At 47.2% G+C, this 20,076-nt stretch overlaps 1 protein-coding gene across 3 annotated transcripts in view; it reads left to right on the forward strand.

Annotated features, from left to right (window-relative positions):
- LOC134910117 (kinesin-like protein KIF28) overlaps window positions 1-20,076 on the forward strand; it is a 355,700-nt gene that overhangs the window by 243,602 nt on the left and 92,022 nt on the right. For all 3 annotated transcript variants that reach the window (XM_063917785.1, XM_063917784.1, XM_063917786.1), the window contains one exon: window positions 1,092-1,242. In XM_063917785.1, the coding sequence (XP_063773855.1) occupies window positions 1,092-1,242 (151 nt within the window). The remainder of the gene's footprint in view (window positions 1-1,091; window positions 1,243-20,076) is intronic.

Here is a 20,076-nt window from a genome sequence, read left to right on the forward strand (position 1 = left end):
TTATTTGGTCTTGGGATTAAAACTGTAGATCCAGGATTCATCACTACTGAGTTTGAGCAACCACCATCAAACCTAGCCAGCATGTTGTGGCACCAAGTAACCCAAGCCGCCTTCTGCTCTTGAGTCAGCTGATGGCGCACCCAGAGTGCAGAAACCTTGCTCAGGCCAAGCTTTTCATGGAGTATCAAGTGGAAGGCTATCTCCTTCTCTAATTGGGCCATGGTCACCCTGGCATCCAGCTCAACTATGGCCCACGTGGCAGCAATGTTTTCCTTGGTGACGCAGCTAAAGGTCAGCCGCACTGCTTCTTATCTTCAAGGGACCATCTCCCGAGCTGAAATCCTGCAAACCACTGAAACACAATGGTTCTGAATGGTGCTTCCTCCCCAAAAGTAGCTTGCAGTCAGTCACAACTATCCTCTCTTGTAGAAGATCATGATTCTCTGTTGTGCTCCATAACGAGTTTGTGAAGGAAGTGACCGTGCTCACTTCTTCAGTGTGCAGTACTGTTTCTGTACAGTTCTATGTCTTGACATTTCACAATAACTTTATTCAGATATTACAATCAGAGTCAGATTGTGTCTACTCTACATATTCACTACACACCCAGACACTTATTGCACACCTCTCGTACTCTACCATGGCTGGTGGTGTGTGTGCTTAGCCTCACAATGTATCTGACATATTGTGATTTTGGATGTCTACAGTTGCCCAACGCACATAAATAACTCATACTATTTTGTGCCTAGACATAGGTGTGATTACATAGAGGTCATGGAGTCCATAGCTTTAGCATATTCCACTCATTTGTGTCAGGTTGGATAATCAGACATATAACACACGTATCACATAACATTCTCAAGCAGCCCTCCTGTCTAACATCCTTCCGATACAGCACATGTAAATGCAGATCAGTACGTGTAATTGTTGAGTGTAAGCCTCAGTCACCACTTGCTGCAGATTTGGACATTGTACGTAGGACCATAGAAGAAGGGTTTGTGTGTGTGGGGTGGGGTGGACGACGCTGAATAAATCATATATATTTGTTTCCAAGTTAAACAAAACAAAGACTTTTCCATTCTTGGTTTCAGGATTCAAACAGTCATGTCTCCGAGCTCTACCTGAAGTTATTAAAGTTGGAACAAGAAACTGAACTTCTAAGGGACATTAATAGAGCCGTGAGAGAGGAGAATATTTTCCTAAAAGAGTCACTAAAGCAATCTGGGGCATGGAAATGCCAAGGTCAGTAAATATGATTGGACTCTATCACAACACTCTTAAAAATAAGTAAAGGAAATGGTGATACAGAGAATTTAATGAAAAGAAACAAAACAAATAAAAAAATAAATAAATAAATAATATATATATATATATATATATATATATATATATCTCTTAGTGCCTCCCCAGCCAATGACCTCACCGCACGTCACTGTGTGGATGTCTCAATGGCCCTGGTTATATTAAGAAAGATTGTCCGAATGTGTACAAATACACTGTAAGCACTGTAAATGTCAAAGTATAAGTGACCATGAATTTCCCATGCTTTAGATTATTTAGAAAACATGATTTTAATATGTTTAGGCATATATCTTGTTTTATACTGTAAGTTGTAAAATATAGTAATATACAGCACCTCCCTGTCCCTGCAGCCCAAGTGATCTGGGGGTGAGCTGCCCAGTCACTTCCCACCCAATAACCCCCCTTTCTGATCTGGATGGTCCTGGGCCAGGTCCGGGAGGCTAATGCTGCTGCATGGGAGGGCAGATGAGGAGAAGGGAGAGATAAGAGCGCTGGCCGCCGCCACACGCTCTCTATCTCTGGGGTTCCCACTGGCTCCACATCCGTAACGCTGGGTCCCGCTGGCTCCGGGGCTGCCGCTGCTGTAGTGACTGCTCTGCAGTACCTGGTCCCGGGACCCGCCTGCCTCGTTTTCCCCTGTCAACGAGGCACTTGCCGCTTTCCCCTCTGGTTTTAATGGGCTTTTTCAGCCCAGCGCTTTGCCCCCCCCCAGCTTTATCCTGTCTTTATTGTAAACGGGAGGCACTGCTATCAGTGCCTCCCAAACTACTTTTAATCACTGAAATGGATAGGATAATATAAAGAAATTACTTATAACACAGAATATGTGTCATAAGTATTTTCTTTATATTATTTTAATCATTAAAGACAGGGGAGGCACTGCCTCCCCTGACTTCCCTGACTGCACGTCCCTGCATCCACAGGACCTGGGTACTGAGAAGAGGCATTGGCAAATATAGGAAACCGTCAATAAAGTAATATACACAAATAGTCCCAATCAGTAGCTGACCAGGGTCCCTCCAACAGGCACAGACCCCCTACCATCACAGTACCCCTAAATATACTGTACGATGCCACTCAATAAAGCAAATAAGCAGCCCTCTCCCTGATTCTATAACAGACAAACACATGCCTATTTCTCTAGCATCCATAAGGGATATTGGGGGAAACTAACTAATACGATGGGGTATAGACGGAGTCCAAAGCAGCCAGTGCACTTTAAATTTCTTCAACTGGGTGTGCTGGCTCCTCCCCTCTATGCGTCCTCCCACAGGCAGTTTACAAAAAACTGCCCTCAGGAGAGGATGCACATCTCTGCAGCTCCAGAGAGTTTTCTTCATTTTCATTTAAACTTTTATTATTTTCGGTATGCAGTCTGGGCAACAGCATACTTGCGGGACAGGTTGGGGGGAAGGGGGGGGGGAGGGGCGGGCAGTCACTGGCCTTACGAGGTGCAGAGCCGCTTCCCCGCTGCAGGACCACCATCCTGAGGGGTTGTTGTTCAGCGGGGCACTGCGCCTTGGCTGTCACAGCCGCAGCACGGTGCATAACCCTAACTCTGCCTGAAGGTGACATCGGTGGTGAGTACAAACCGGGGGCCCCGCTAGGGGTAGTCCCCCAGTTCAAAGTGCAGCTGACCACGGGCGTGGCGCACGGGACCCTCCCAGGGGGTCCCACTAAGAACCCCCGTGTAGAACTGGCACAAAAGGCTTGACTAGCACCTGTGTGATGTTTTAAGCTAACTAGGAGACTTTTCCAGTATAATATACTGTATCTATGTAACTCCGCCATTGGAGGGGGGCGAAGCTACCTCAGAGCGCGACCTGAGGTGTTTTGGCGCCTTCCTCGGCTTACTGCAGCCATATACAGCACACGCAGTGCTTCTTGACTCCTCAGCCATGCTGGATATCTGGTACAGGGTGTAGCAAAGGGGGAGAGCCGCTTGTGTACACTATCCTGATCCTATTTAGGACTAAACTTGTTAGTGTTTACAGTATTATAGTGAGCTGACAGCCTCACTGGGGCTGTGCAGCTCAGGGTGTGCAGGTGTCCTTATCTCTCTCTGTATCTCCTCTCACATACAGTAGGGCAGGCTTGCATTATAACTGTGTGTATGTGTATGTTATTGTGCTTACTGTGAAACATGGGTAAACACAAACTGTGCAGTGTATGTTACACCAGATTCTCTCCATTATCTACTGATTTTGTTTCTTGTGAACAATTATTTATTTATTTATTAACAGTTTCTTATATAGCGCAGCATATTTTGTTGCGCTTTACAATTAGAACAACAGTAATAGAACAAAACTGGGTAAAAACAGACAGACATAGAGATAGGAAGGCCCTGCTCGCAAGCTTACAATCTATGCAGTCAGTCTTCACAAATCAGTGAAGGGGCTGGGGGAGAGGGTCAGAGCCCCACTGGTTAGGGTCTCTTAAGCCTATGATGTCTGATATGTCATCCCAGCTCACTGCTAATGTGCAGAAGACTCAGCTATTACAACAGGCTGTTGCAGATTTAGCTGCTAGGGCAGATGCACAGCCCCTGTCTCTCATGCAGGTCCACAGAAGCGTGGTTTACCTGCTCTACTACCTGATACAGATGATGATATACAGGACGATGGGGATGACCTGGATCCCATTAGTGGGGATCCCGATTCTGCTCAGGGTATAGAACCCCTAATTGTGTCTATAAGGGACATGTTAAAGCTCCCTCTAGAGGACGCTGCGTCACAGCAGTCATTTTTCTTTGTACAGAACAAGCCTAATGTCACTTTCCCTGACTCTACAGAGTTAGATGACTTATTCAAACAGGCCTGGAAAATCCAGACAAAAAATTTCAAGTGTCCAAAAAGTTTTTGCGCACTTTCCTATTTGCTCCTGAAGGTAGGACATTTTGGGAGGAATCCCCTGGGGTGGATGTCTCAGTCTCTCACCTGTCTAAAAAGGTGGTGCTGCCTGCTCCGGGCTCCTTTACCATGAAGGATCCTTGGGATAGGAAGATAGAGACTACACTAAAGTCTATATACTGTACACAGCAGCCGTTATATCACAAAGACCAGTCATTGCGGGTTGCCATTAATTCCTGGGCCACTCAAATTCAGGGGGGCCTCTCGGAAGATATGCCCTTGGTTGTTATGGTAACCATCCTGAAGCACATTCAGGACACTACCCGTGTCCTCTGTGATTCCCTCAAGGAGATGGGGAACATTAATGCTCGGACTTCTGCCATGGCAGTGTTGGTACGCAGGGCCTTGTGGTTGCATCAATGGATTGCGGATGCAGAATCCAAACGTAGTGTGGAATCCCTCCCCTTTTCTGGGGAATGGCTTTTTGGGGTTGAATTGGATACCTGGATTTCCAAAGTTACGGCTGGAAAATCCACGTTTGTCCCCTCTGGGGCCCCCGCCGGCAAGAGGGCCGTCTGTCCAGTCCAGTCCTTTCGGTCTCACAGATTTTGATCGAAGGCCAGAGGTGCCTCCAATGCGGCTAGAGGCACCAGAGGTAAGTCCAGATAACTTGCAAGCACCAGTTCTCAGGAACAGTCCACCGGTTCTGCTTCCACTAAGACCTCATCAAGACGGTGCCCACCCACCCTAAGGGGATCTCGATGTGGGAGCTCGACTGCATCACTTCAGCTGCATCTGGGAGACTTCCTACCTGGGTCAGAGAGCTTATTTCTCAGGGCTACAAGCTGGAGTTCGACAGTACACCCCCCAATGATTTTTCAAATCAAGCTTACCAGCTTTGGAGGCTATGCAAGTTACGTTGCAACAGGCTATCCGAAAGTTGGTCCAGTCCCACGTCATTGTTCCAGTACCACTACCACAATGTGGCAAGGGGTTTTACTGAAACCTGTTTGACTCATTCTGAATCTGAAATCCTTGAATCCTTATTTGAGGGTGTTCAAGTTCAAAATGGATTCCCTACGAGCAGGGATTGTGGGCCTGGAAGAACAGGAATTTATGGTCTCCTTGGATATCAAGGACGCCTATCTCCATATTCCGATTTGGCCGCTTCATCAGGCGTACCTGCAGTTTGCCCTGCTGGACGATCACCTCCATTTCTGGCACTGCCCTTCGGCCTGTCTACAGCCCCGAGGGTATTCACAAAGGTGATGGCGGAGATCATGCTTTAACTCTGGGTCAAGGTGGTCCCTTACCTGGACAATCTTCTGATAAAGGCATGATCCAGGGAGCTTTTGTTGCTCCATATTGACCGCACCATCCATCTTCTGTCCGACCATGGGTGGATCCTCAACTTACAGAAGTCCCATCTGGAGCCAACTCAGAGGCTCCTGTTCCTGGGGATGTTGCTGGATACTGTGGCCCAGAAGTTGTTTCTACCAGAGGACAAGGCAAAAACACTTCAGGAGATGGTCCGCATGGTGCTCCGACCTACTCGAGTGTCCATACATCTTTGCATAAGATTGTTAGGAAAGATGGTTGCCTTATACGAGGCAATACAGTATGGGAGGTTCCATGCCAGAACGTTTCAGTTGTATCTCCTGAGCAAGTGGTCCAGATCGCCTCTCCAGATGCACCGAATGATTCAGCTGTCACCTCAGGCCAGAATTTCCCTCCTGTGGTGGCTACAGTCCTCCAATCTCCTGGAAGGTCGGAGTTTCGGGATTCATGATTGGACCCTCCTCACAACGCATGCAAGTCTGAGAGGATGGGGAGCTGTCGCCCAAGGGGTGCAGTTCCAGGGCAGGTGGTCAGCCCACGAAAGCCTCCTTCCAATCAACATTCTGGAACTTCGGACGATCTACAATGATCTGCTTCAAGCCTCTCCTCTGCTCAAGGATCACTCAATCCAGGTACAGTCGGACAACGCCAGAGCGGTGGCGTATATAAATAGACAAGGAGGGACCAAAAGCAGAGCCTGCATGCGAGAGGTGTCAAAGATACTCCTCTGTGCGGAAAGAAATGCAAGAGCCATGTCGGCAATCTTCATTCCGGGTGTGGACAACTGGGAGGCGGCCTTCCTGAGTCATCACGATCTCCACCCGGGGGAGTGGGGGCTCCACCATCTGGTGTTCCAGCAGAGCATCGACTTGTGGGGTTGCCCACAAATAGACATGATGGCTTCTCGTCAAAACAAGAAACTTCCCTGGTATTGCTCACGGACCAGGGACCCTCATGCGAGGGCAGTGGACTCACTGGTGTCGCTTTGGCCGTACTGGCTGGTCTACCTGTTTCCTCCGATCGCATTGCTCCCTAGGGTGCTAAAGCAAATCAGGAATCAAGGTGTCCAGGCAATTCTGATTGCCCCGGATTGGCCTCGGAGGGTGTGGTACGCGGATCTTCTAGACATGTCCGTCGAAGACACTTGGCCTCTACCACTCAGAAGAGATCTTCTTCAACACGGACCGTTCATCTACCCGGGCTTACGGTGGCTTTGTTTGACGGCATGGAGGTTGAGCGGAACATCCTAGCTCACAAGGGCCTTTCCAAGAAGGTTATTGTTACCATAATTCAGGAAAGGAAACCTGTGACTTCAAAACACTATCATCATATCTGGAGGAGATATGTCTCTTGGTGCGAGGAATGCACGTATCCACCTGCAGAATTTCACTTGAGACGTTTCTTACATTTCCTGCAGGCTGGTGTGGATAAGGGCTTACGTCTGGATTCCATTAAGGTCCAGATTTCAGCTCTCTCAATTTTCTTTCAGAAGAAATTGTCAGTGTTGCCAGAATTTCAGACCTTCTTGCAAGGGGTACCCCACATACAACCTCCTTTTGTGCCGCCTACGGCACCCTGGGATTTGGATGTGGTGCTGGAATTTCTACAATCTGAGAGGTTTGAACCTCTGATGATGGTAGAAGACAAGTACTTCACGTGGAAGACAGTGATATTACTGGCCCTGGCTTCTGCTCGACGTGTCTCAGAATTGGGGACCTTATCGTGTAAAAGTCCGTACTTGGGCCCTCATTCCGAGTTGATCGGTCGCAAGGCGAATTTAGCAGAGTTACACACGCTAAGCCGCCGCCTACTGGGAGTGAATCTTAGCTTCTTAAAATTGCGACCGATGTATTCGCAATATTGCGATTACTAACTACTTAGCAGTTTCAGAGTAGCTTCAGACTTACTCAGCCTGTGCGATCAGTTCAGTGCTTGTCGTTCCTGGTTGACGTCACAAACACACCCAGCGTTCGCCCAGGCACTCCCACCGTTTCTCCGGCCACTCCTGCGTTTTTTCCGGAAACGGTAGCGTTTTCAGCCACACGCCCCTGAAACGCCGTGTTTCCGCCCAGTAACACCCATTTCCTGTCAATCACATTACGATCGCCGGAGCGATGAAAAAGCCGTGAGTAAAATTACTTTCTACATAGCAAAGTTACTTGGCGCAGTCGCAGTGCGAACATTGCGCATGCGTACTAAGCGGATTTTCATTGCGATGCGATGAAAAATACAGAGCGAACAACTCGGAATGAGGGCCCTGATCTTTTACGTGGACAGAGCGGAGCTCCGGACTAGACAGCGGTTCCTGCCAAAGGTTGTCAACCGCGTTTCACCTGAATCAACCTATTGTGGTTCCGTCCAGTTCTGATACTTCTGCTCCTCCGGAGGTATTGGATGTTGTGTGTGCCTTGAAAATCTATGCCAAGTGAACAGCTCGGATCAGAAAGACTGATTCCTTGTTCGCGCTCTTTGATGTGCAGAAAAAAGGTTGTCCTGCTTTGAAGCAGTCCATTGCTCGTTGGATTATGCTTACTATCCAACAGGCCTATGTGTCGGCAGCCTTACCTGTTCCTAAGTCTCTGAAGACCCACTCTACAAAATCAGTGGGCTCCTCCTGGGTGGCTGCCCGTGGAGTCTCGGCCTTGCAACTATGCCGAGCTGCTACCTGGTCGGGGAAGAACACCTTCTACAAGTTTGATATCCTGGCCAAAGAGGATACCCAGTTTGGGCAGGTGGTGCTGCAGCATTCTCCGCATGTTCTGGAAGCTTTGGGACGTCCTCATCGCACTAGTTTCCCCCAATATCCCTTATGGATGCTAGAGAAAATAGGATTTTAATACCTACCGGTAAATCCTTTTCTCGTAGTCCATAAGTAATATTGGGCGCCCGCCTCAGTGCGTTGACTTTTCTGCAGATTCTTGTTCTATAGTTACCTGTTCAGCTGTTGCTGTTGTTGTTGCCAGCCGTTGGTGATTGTTATGTTAGTGGTGCGCTGTTATGTAAATCTCACCACCTTTTGTTATCATGTTCATCTCCTATATATTAGCCCTGTGACTCTGTGTCTGCATTTCTAACGCTGGGTGGAGTCACAGACCCTGCCCTGTACCAGTGTCAGCACACCTGGGTGGAGTCACAGACCCTGCCCTGTCCCAGTGTCAGCACACTAGCAGAACGGACCACTAGCCAGACACACCACACTGCCAGGTAAGCAAGGAGACCCACACACCCCTCCCCTGCAAACACCCACCACCACCTACTACACCCACCTTACCCTCCACAGCGCCACACACAGCCGCTACCCAGTCCGCCGCTAGGCCCCCCCCCTTCCATCTCTTACAGTGCAGCCGCGCCGCGGACCGCGGACATACACTCACGGCTACACAGCCTCCAGACATTGCTCCCCACTACCGCTGCACACACACACTCACTCACGGAGCCAGACCACACCGCACAGCCTGGCTCCCTCACTACCACGCCAGCTCCGATTCACGCTGTCACAAGACAGCCGACAGGAGCCTACCACAGCAGCTCCCTCCGGCCTTCCCCAGCCCCGTTACCCGCAGCTGTCTTCCGCCGGACCATAGCATCGCACAGAACTCTCCTTCCCTCCCCACTACCGCTGCACACCCTGTCTCACGGAGCCGCGACACACCAGCCTCCCTCACTACCACGGCACCTGCGCTTCCCTTACCTCCGTAAGCCGCACCGTTCTGCCTGCGCCCACCAGCCCTGTCCCAACTCCAGCATCACCCCGTACAAATCCACCCCCCGCACCCACCACCATCAGTATAGCAGCCAGCAGTAGCGAACGCACCCCTTCCCCAGTTTGGGAGTAAAGCTGATATTGGTCGTCGTGGTGGTGCTGGTGGGGGGGGGGGGTTTATTACTTAATGGCTGCTATTGTGCTGGAAGGGGGGGGGGGAGTGGAATGGCTTAGAAAGGGGGGAAGACACAACACACTCTAAAAAACACCAACACCTATGCCACCTTACAACAAGTCTCACAAACACACACATACAACTGTAACACCTCATAACCCCTCACCACTACACTAAGTTATACAGTCCCCACACCACATATACGAGCCAGCAGCAGCGCACCCCCCCCCCCCCACCTTCCCCACCTTGGCACACAGCTTATGCTAATACACCACCCCTGCAGCTCACACGAAACCTCAACAAAACCATCAACCTCCCCCTACTCTACTCTTCACCCCTCCCATGAACACTACAAAGCCCCCCATACCCTTCACCATCCACCCACACACCCCATGTGGAACTCCACCACCTATGGCAGCCTCGGACATACCCTCCCCAATCCCCCTGCCACACACACCCACAACTCCAACAAGCCCAACACCTCCTGCCCCCTCCACCATCCCTCAGCCCACAGGGGCGTAGCCCCTTACGACGGTGTGAAGAGCGCCCGTAGGGCGCAATGAATCACCAAGTTGTCTTATATATGTCCTTTCTCCTTCGGGCACGTTTCTACCTATAACTGCCTGTGGGAGGGGGCATAGAGGGGAGGAGCCAGCACACCCAGTTGAAGAAATTTAAAGTGCACTGGCTCCTTTGGACCCCGTCTATATACCCCATCGTACTAGTTTTCCCCAATATCTCTTATGGACTACGAGAAAAGGATTTAATGGAAGGTATTAAAATCCTATTTTTTCACCAACCCCTCTATGGAGCTTCACTGAAAAGATAGATTAAGTACCCCATTGCTGTGAGTTACTGAGAAAACCAAATACCAATTTCAAGTAGGAGCTAGTCAAATGGGAGAGGACTAGGGATGAGAATCGAATAATGGATGGATTGGTTCAGATCAACATATTAAATTCAGATTAGAATAATTATTTGCAAAATAATAACTTGAATACAACAAATACTTTCAGAATGACCAGGGCACAAACAGTGAAAAGATACATTAACAAAAAAATAAAATTAAATAATCCTAATAAATGAGGAAAAAGATAAAAGAGCCATACCACCTAACTACCTCACCTGCATAGGCAATCACATTAGAGACAACTATAACATGACCTCCAACTATACTTATACAAGAGACCAGAAACAGCCCAAACATATGAAATAAAGGGACGTTTGTCATCACAGAGAGCCGCTAAATACTCAGTCCCTGATTTAAGATTGAGCATAATTGCAATCTAGCCACCTATCCCTTACCTATCCCCTTAGGAGGCATGTCCAAACTGCGGCCCTCCAGCTGTTGAGAAACTACACATCCCAGCATGCCCTTACACAGCTTTAGCATTCTCTGACAGCAAAACTGTGTCAGGGCATGCTGGAATTTGTAGTTTCACAACAGCTGGAGGGCCGCAGTTTGGACATGCCTGCCTTACACGGTTAAACTTCACCTTGCAAGTGTTATATAAATGTCATTCATGTTGGACAGTAACCCATACCAGGCATAATTATAGGCAGGTTTCATAGAGGCCATCTACGAGCGGACCACATTACTTTGGCTAACATGCACATACAGTATTAACTATATACAGTTTGCTATATTTATCTATGATGTCTTCATCTAATGCGCCTAGACAGCACCCCACATGGTTAACTACTGTGAAAAAAACACCAGTACCAGTATAAACAGTGTTGACTGTAAAACAGTTCCAAAGGAGGTGCCAAACGGTACCACTGGCATCTCCACATTTGGGACAAATGTCAGATGTATGACCCCTAGATTTCACCAATTGGCCATACCTGGCCAGATTTGGCCACGCCCCCCAGTGCAGGGGCCTGTTCCAGTTCTCTACAGCCCTTCATGTAGTGTGTTCCCAGAATATACTGTACCTCTCAACCTCATATACCACGGTCAAACCTGCATAGGAGGCATTGTAATTCAGCTAGTTGTAATTGTTAGCTGCGTTATTTGAGGATTGTATGCTGAGCATTATTTTAAATATATGGGGATTTAGCTCAATGAAAAGGTGCAAACAAATCACAATAAACCCTTAACTTGTGAGCCATCAGTAATAAATGTTCTTTAAGAGGTTTGGTGTCAAAATGACTTGCTTGGAGTGTTAAGTTGCTACTTTACTTCAAACAGGTGTAATAATTGAAAATGCAGTTGAACGCTCTAAAGGGGTCATTCCGAGTTGATCGCTCGCTAGCAGTTTTTAGCAGCCGCTCAAACGCTATGCCGCCACCCACTGGGAGTGTATTTTAGCTTAGCAGAAGTGTGAACGTTTTTATCGCAGAGCGCCTGCAAAAATTTTTCGTGTAGTTTCAGAGTAGCTCAAAACCTACTAAGCGCTTGCGATCACTTCAGACTGTTCAGTTCCGGATTTGATGTCACACAGCCGCCAAGCCTGCGTTTTCCCTGGCACGCCTGCGTTTTTCCGAACACTCCCTTAAAAACGGTCAGTTGCCACCCAGAAACGCCCACTTCATGTCAATCACTCTGCGGCAACCAGTGCGACTGAAATGCATCGCTAGACCGTGTGCAAATCTGCATTGTTCGTTGTGCCCATACGTCACGCGTGCGCATTGCACCGCATGCGCAGAACTGCCATTTTTTAGCCTGATCGCTGCACTGCGAACAAATGCAGCTAGCGATCAACTCGGAATGACCACCTAAATACTAAGAACGTGGAAAATAAACTACCAAGGTAGAGATGGCGCTGACATGTGTTGTAGGTCCTCAAGCTGCTGAATAGAAGGGCCAGTTAAACCCTTAATAGAAACAAAGAAGATGAAAACAATTCAGCGCTACTAACTAATTAGATGATAATAAATTTATTTAAGAACATATGACATCAATTTCATGTGTATTGACAAATAGTAACTGTTGCAACAGATAATACTGGTAAAATATGGTACCAAAATTCAAAAAATAAAAAGTTTAAGTTTAAAAAATAGGGCCAAGATCAACACTGCTTAATTTTGAAGAAAAAATTCCTGAAATGCTGGGTATATTACAAGAGGCCTTATCCTGGGGAAATAGATATACGGTGTTACCAGTTCACTTGTGGCGAGTCCTCCAATCGGTTAGCACTCCGTGAAAATGGAGATCCTCTCACTTGTTTTGTTATCCTTTGCTGGTATTGATGTGGGAATTGGGCCGTGGCAAGGTCCTGAATAGATTATCTTCCCAGAATTTAGTCCATAATGGTCACCGTTCCCAGTAAGTGGATTAATGGCACGTCTTGTAGTTTGGAAGTCCCAGTCTTATCACCAACGCGTTTCACTGCTAGCGTAGCTTTTTCAAGGTGTAGATGCAGTGCACAGTGAGCCCTTAAATAGCAGTGTTGATCATAATGTGCCACAGATGTGCAATTGTCAATTAATTAATAGAATTATCAAATTTAAACACTGGTTTAGTTATAGAGTTTAATCAAATACTAGAAGACAGTCCTATTAAACATTAGTAAAAATGAGGTGTATAAATTGCTTAAAAAACATTATTTCTTAAATTCATAAAGGTCACATGATCGCTCTTCCCGGAAGTAGGGAAAAATTCCGGCGTGCGTGTCAAGCCTCTCTTTCACTCTAATACAGGAGAGGTCACATATCCAATCATGGTAAGTCACGTGACCGGAGTCCGATCACGTGACCGAGTTGGTTACTCCATTGCTAGGCAACAATACAAAGCTTTATTTAGACCCCGAGCGTATTTTCTAGATAGGGGAAAGGTCATCTTTACTGGATCACATGGCTATGTTTACGGTCATGGGATTAACCTACGTCCTATAGTTAGGCAGCCCTGAAAGCCCATAGTGATAGGGTAGTTTGCTTCGTCGCTAGGCAACCGTAAATTAAACTGTAATTAAACCCCGAACTCATTCTCCATATAATAAAGCTGGAATAATCTTTATTAGATCACATGACCCAATGTCCCATAGTTTAGCAACACTGGACTCCCGTAAGATTACGAGCGTATAAAGAGGTATGAGTGTGATGTCACTGTCGGGGGGCATGGGGCCGTCCGGCGCGTCACTAGGCCGCCCAACTGACCTGACGAACACCTTACGTCCCCCTCCCCTCCGAACCGACCCCACCCTCATAGTATTACCAGATATAGAGATTGATCACATTTTAATAAATACATGAATAAAAATAAAAAATAAAATAAAAATAAGTACTAAGAACACTGGCAATCAGATCAATTAAAGTAAAACTGATGCCAAAACTTACATAGATGAGAGGTAGCAATTAAAGTGTTAAAAAGTGTTACATTAATAAAAAGACAGTTTAAGTACTAAAAAGTGCTACAATACTGATGCCCCAAAGCAGCCCAGCCACACCAATCTAGGAAGACTCATGCCCTGAACCCCTTCCTAATACTGACATATTATATACATTTATCTATTACAATATGTAGTCTGCAAATGCAAGGATCCTGTACTAATTTAAAACACCTAAGCGCAGATGGGAGGGATGCTAGTCCAAGCTGAAGGAGTGTGCACCTGCATTTTCTTGCTTTATTTTCTATGTGGCACTACAAGTCTCAGCATAGTAGCATTGCTTAGTATGTTTATAATTGGGGTGTGTAGTACAGCCCATTTATCTATATATATAAAAGGCAAATACCACTGACTCATCACAAAATCTCCTGAACCATAAGGACTAGGAACTTGAAATCTGGACAGTAGTATGCTTTTGTGACGTGGGCACCAACTAAGTAGGGATTTTTTCAAATTCCCCCACAAAAGGGTTAAAAGGGGTGTGACAATTCCCCCCTCACAGAGTAGAGTTGACAGCCCACCCAGCCGGGGGTTTTAAAGAGTGCATGGTGCTGGCGATACCAAGTCACGTAGGGGGGAAGACACAATTCTCTGTTCCTGGACTTCCTTGCAGTGGAAGTTGCAGAGCACTCCATTATTCAAATAGGGGAGCCACATAAACTGTCAACCCTAAACACTGTCAAACATTGCTGAGTGTGGCTCCCCTATTTGAATAATGGACTGCTCTAAAGCTGCCACTGGCAAGGAAGTGCAGCCTTATGGTTCAGGATATTTTGTGATTAGACAGTGGTATTTGTGTTTCCTTCTGAACTCCCACTTCAACTGCAAGATCTCGTCCATCTTTTGATCAATGATCTTCGTTGGGTTCTTGGTACTGTTCGTAATATACGTGCAGCACTTCACACCATATTCAGTCGCCAAAGTAACACAATACCCACCTTTCATGGCCGTGATGTCATTCAAGACCATCCTGTGTTGCACCAGTTCCTTCATGTAGGCCTGTAGTTCCCTACCTGTATACCTGAAGGTGTCGTCATACATTTCAGTGATATTATCTATCAAGTTCGCTAGCGCATGGCTAAACCTATAATTTATAATCTCTCTGGCAGTATGGGTGATATCTAATGCAAGAAGAATCTGAATCCCGGTGGATTCATGGATCAAATTAAAGGCTGCGAGCTCTCCCCTGTCTATGAGGTGTCTCTTGAAAATGTGTTCGTAGTGGGTGTGAGTATAAGGAGGCGGGGCGCTGCGGTGAATGTCTTTCATTTTGTCATGTGCAATGGTCATGACCTCTGGTAGTACTCGGCCTATGTAACACAACCCTTCAGAGCTCGGAGTAAGCCACTTGTACGCCTTCCTTTCACATATGAAATAAGCGTCATCTGGGAGAACATAGGGGACAAAATGCATCAAGATCATATCACAGATAATTTTTACGAAGAGACCTGTCCCCAGTTTTTCCATCTGCTTGATAAAGGTATCTGGCTGGATGATGTGAGCACAATATCCCTGTGATACTTTTCCAGCCCACATGGTTTTGAACCCACGTGTATACTTGTATCGGTAATACTTCCCACTTGTGGCTATCCCACGTACAAGTTCAGAGTTGATGGGTTCCTTATCAGCTCTGTGTGAGAAGGTCATTGTCTGATTGTTCCAAGTCACTTCCCAATTTCCTGGTTTCCGGAAATTGGTTACGTTGAAACACAGTAGTGATCTATCTATGTGGTACTGATGCAGCTTTAGGCTAGGGGATCTAGATATATTGAATTTTCTGTCCACCGGTCTCCCCCCATGCAATTCAAGTACCTCATTTACTGTTAATGGGTATGGCACTAATCCCGACTTACTCTGTCCCTGAGGTACATGTGAGCACACCCAGCATTCCGTTTGGTTTAAGACCGTACCCACTAATGAGTGATAGTTACTCAAAGGATGGCCGTCAATATTGATATTATTGTTTGACTGACATCTCTGGATGCACCCATCTTCGACTATGTTATCGCAGTACTTACATATGCAGTATTCATCAGACAATAACCCTTCATATTGCCTCCGAGCTCTGTGACTATCAGATCACTTACTTATACAAGCTTTGACCAAAGTGATGGACTGATCCTGGGGTCCTACAAATTCATCCTATCCATCAGAACCCATTCCAGATCCTTGCTCAACTTCTCGGGGGCCCTCACAAAAACAAATTGTCAAAAACAGAGTCACAAGAAAAATCCGGAATACGGTCTCTTGATGTGGATCCATTTCGGTAGGAAAAAAAGGGGAGGGATTTTTTTTTTAAGACAACCGTCCTTGATTTTGCTTTTCACCACGCTCAGGTGCCGATCAACAGTCCTGCCTTTCAGCTTTCCCAGAACAGATTCTCTAGTGATATGCGGTTTTCTTCACCTTTTTCCTTCTCACTAGTTTTCTCCAGGTCAGCGACCTTCTTGCAGTGGGACGAGTGTACCCAAGTCTCTCTCTCGGCAACCTTCAGGTCTGTCGTGCTGGTCAACAAAACTTGATACGGTCCTTCCCACCTGTCTATGAGGCAACCTGAGCGTAAAAAATTTAGAATCATCACATAGTCCCCAGGTTCAATTTCATGACAATTACTGTTTGGTAGGTCAGGAATCGCCAGTTTCAGATTCCTTTGCTGGTTTCTCAGTTGCTGGCTCATCCTAACCAAATATTGCACAGTCATTTCATTTTTGCACTTCAGCTCATCCTGGGGATCTATCATCACATGGGGCTGTCGTTCAAAAAGAATTTCAAAGGGTGATAGGGTAAGCGGTGACCTGGGAGTGGTTCTGATGCTGTACAATACTAGTGGCAGTGCTTCCGGCCACAACAGTCCAGTTTCAGCCATCACTTTGCTCAGCTTGTTCTTAATAGTGCTATTCATTCTCACCACCTTCGCACTGGCCTGTGGCCGGTAGGGAGTATGTAGCTTACTATTAATACCCATGCTACCCTTACTATTGCACATGACCTGAAAGACTTCTCCTGTAAAATGGGTACCCCTATCACTTTCAATAATCTTAGGGATCCCATATCTACACACAAATTCTTGCACAATTTTCTTAGCGGTAAATACATCAGTATTTGTGGCGGCAGGGAATGCCTCTACCCAGTTCGAGAAGACATCAGTGCATACCAAAACATATTTCAAGCTCCTACAGGGTGGTAGCTGTATGAAGTCAATTTGTATTACCTGGAAAGGTCCATCTGTAGGAGGGATATGGGATGGCTCTGTCGGTATTGTCTTACCAATATTCTTCTTCAAGCAAGTAAGACATATCATTACTTTCTTGCTCGCCTGAGAAGAGAACCCTGGTGCACTCCAGTAGGCTCTTACCAATTTGCACATACCTTCCTTGCCCAGATGAGTCAGACCATGTGCCGCCTCAGCTAGGCTTGAGAGATATGCCCTGAGGGCCACTGCCTTACCTTGTCCATCTCTTCAAAGTCCTGAGTACTCCTGTCCATATCCTTTCGCCTTCCAGACCGCCTTCTCCTGTAGGGAACACAAATCTTGCATATCAATTAACTGTTGCGTGTTTACCGTATTGAATGTCATCAGTTGTGTGGTGTTAATCTGTGTGGTGGTGCTTGCTGCCGATTTAGCAGCTTCATCCGCTCGGCTGTTACCAAGTGAAATTGGGTCTTGGTTGTAGGTGTGCGCTTTACACTTGATAACAGCCACTCTGTCAGGTTCCTGTATGGCTGTCAGAAGCCTTTTGATGTATGACGCATGCGCCACAGGTGTGCCAGCTGCCGTCATGAAAATTCTGAGGCGCCACTGGGCCCCGAAATCATGCACCACTCCAAAGCGTATCTAGAGTCTGTGTATATCAGAGGTTCTCAAACTCGGTCCTCGGGGGCACACACAGTGCATGTTTTGCAGGTCTCCTCACAGAATCGCAAGTGAAATAATTAGCTCCACCTGTGGACCTTTTAAAATGTGTCAGTGAGTAATTAATACACCTGTGCACCTGCTGGGTTACCTGCAAAACATGCACTGTGTGTGCCCCCGAGGACCGAGTTTGAGAACCTCTGGTGTATATATTAGCTGACTTACCCTTTGCCAACTCACATGCTCTGGTCAGTGCTACCAGCTCAGCGACTTGTGCTGAGTGAGGTGGACCAAGGGGTTCAGCTTCTGTGATACCTTCGTCATCTACAACTGCGTATCCGGTGCACAGGTCTCCTCAGTCCGTCTGTCTGTGACAACTACCGTCAGTGTAGAAGGTAAAGTCTACGTCTTCTAGTGGGTTGTCATTGACGTCAGGTCTCGCAGTGAAGGTCTGGTTCAAGTATTCCATACAATCATGCGTATCAGTGTCTGTACTAAATCCTCCTTCACCATCGTTCTCATCCTCCACCCTTTGTGCATGACAAGGCACACTCGGCAAATAAGTTGCAGGATTTAGTGTGCTGCACCTCTTTATAGTGATGTTTACCGGGCCATCAGTGATAGTTCCCATTTTGTAAACTGAGCGGATGAAACATGTCTGGTTTGGGCGGAGTTTAGCAAGGCTGATACTGCATGAGGTGTATGGATTGTCAGGTCGTGTCCTAACACTACGTCTTCACTTTTACTTACCAACAAAGCTATGACTGCAACACTTTGAAGGCAAGTGGGGAGAGACCATGCTACAGTGTCCAGCTGTGCACTGTAGTAGGCTGCCAGTCTGCTGGCATCACCATGTTTCTGGGTTAGGACTCCTGCCACGCACCCAGCACTTTCTGTACCATACAACTCAAAAGGTTTCTCGTAATCTGGCATCCCCAATGCTGGTGCTTGTGATAAGGCGCCCATAATTTTATTGCGATTGACATAAACACTTCTTTAAGCTAGCTTATCACTAAAATAACGACACCACTAAAATAACGACACGGACACGTTAGCTGTAGTTAAAGGCCAGACGATATTTATTGATCGCTGACCTGTTCTTTAAACTATAATTGTAATTGAATTGATTTTATATTGGAGGATGGCAAAAGGACCAGTCGCTACCAGACACCAGCTCCAGTCCGTTGGATGAAATCCAACCACCAAGGAGGGGAGTACCCAAACCCCGCCTCCTTCCTGCATAACCCGCATTGTGCAGGCCTCACCACTCTTTTCTCTGGCAAACGTTCGGTTCCCGCAGGGGAACGTCTAAATGTCCAACAGCAAGAGAAGGACACACCTGCCGTCCTTCTAAAGAGGGTGCCCCACAATGACCACTTATGCCCATCTGACCGCTGGTTGGTAGCGACTTCCCGCCACAAAGGTTTAACAAACCGCCCCGCCATCCAAACCAATAAAAACCAGGAAAGGAGAAAGCTAACTAAAAGGACCCAGAACCCCAGGTAAGACAAAACCTGCAAAATTTCAGCCGGAGAAGACGAAACGCCTTCCCCCCTTGTCGACACTGCGGCTGACGCAGTACCAGCAGAGGATGCCTGACCACCTAAAAGCCGTAACCCAAAACATCAGCTGTCCTATGCGCCAAGTAATGCCCTGCCGCCCAACATTGTAAGAGTGGCCAAACCAACCATTCCCATTCAACCTTTGACGGCTGCAAAAGAAAAACACCCTGAAATCATCACTGACAGACATCACATAGGAAGACCAAGTGACAGATAACAGAAATAACCCAAGTGAAGGAGAAAACTCAAAAAACCTCCCGTGGACCTTTGATGAGCCAATTGTAATTAGGCCCCCTCGGAGGAAAATTTAAAAATTCACTTCACACCCTCGATTTCTGAACGCTACTTGTTCAAAAACCGACGGGTAAACAAGTTTTTGGGTTAGCCCAACAGGCACAACTAAACATTATCCACATGCAGAAGGCTTCTAGTAAGCCTCCCTCCACGGAGCACCTCCTGAATAGCTGCCGTGGAGGACCCTGTGGCTGCCGCACGGTAGCCACCCCCATCCGCAAGGGATAGGACCCAAAAAGTATACCTCCAACGGCCCACGACCTGCATCGCCGCCATGGAGGAACCTGTGGCTTCCGCATGGTAGCCACCCCCATCCGTATGGAATAGGACCTAAGAAGTATATCTCCAATGAACCACCCCTTGAATAACTGCCGAAGGGGACCCTATGTCTGCCGCACAGCAGCCACCCCCCTCCACAAGGAATGGATCTAAAAAACAAATATACCTCCAGAGGACCCCCTCCTGAATAGCTGCCGCGGTGGACCTCCTCGTGGCTGCCGCATGGTAGCCATCCCCATCCGCAAGGAATAGGCCTAAGAAGTACACCCCCAACACTCCAGGTCCTGGACCGCTGCCGCGGGGGACCCTGTGACTGCCGCCCGGCAGCCACCCCAATCCAAAAAGAACAGGACCTATAAGGAGTACCCTCCAACTCCCCAGCTCCTGAACAAC

Source organism: Pseudophryne corroboree, chromosome 4 (assembly GCF_028390025.1).
Source record: "Pseudophryne corroboree isolate aPseCor3 chromosome 4, aPseCor3.hap2, whole genome shotgun sequence".
In the NCBI taxonomy this organism is placed as follows: Eukaryota; Metazoa; Chordata; class Amphibia; order Anura; family Myobatrachidae; genus Pseudophryne; species Pseudophryne corroboree.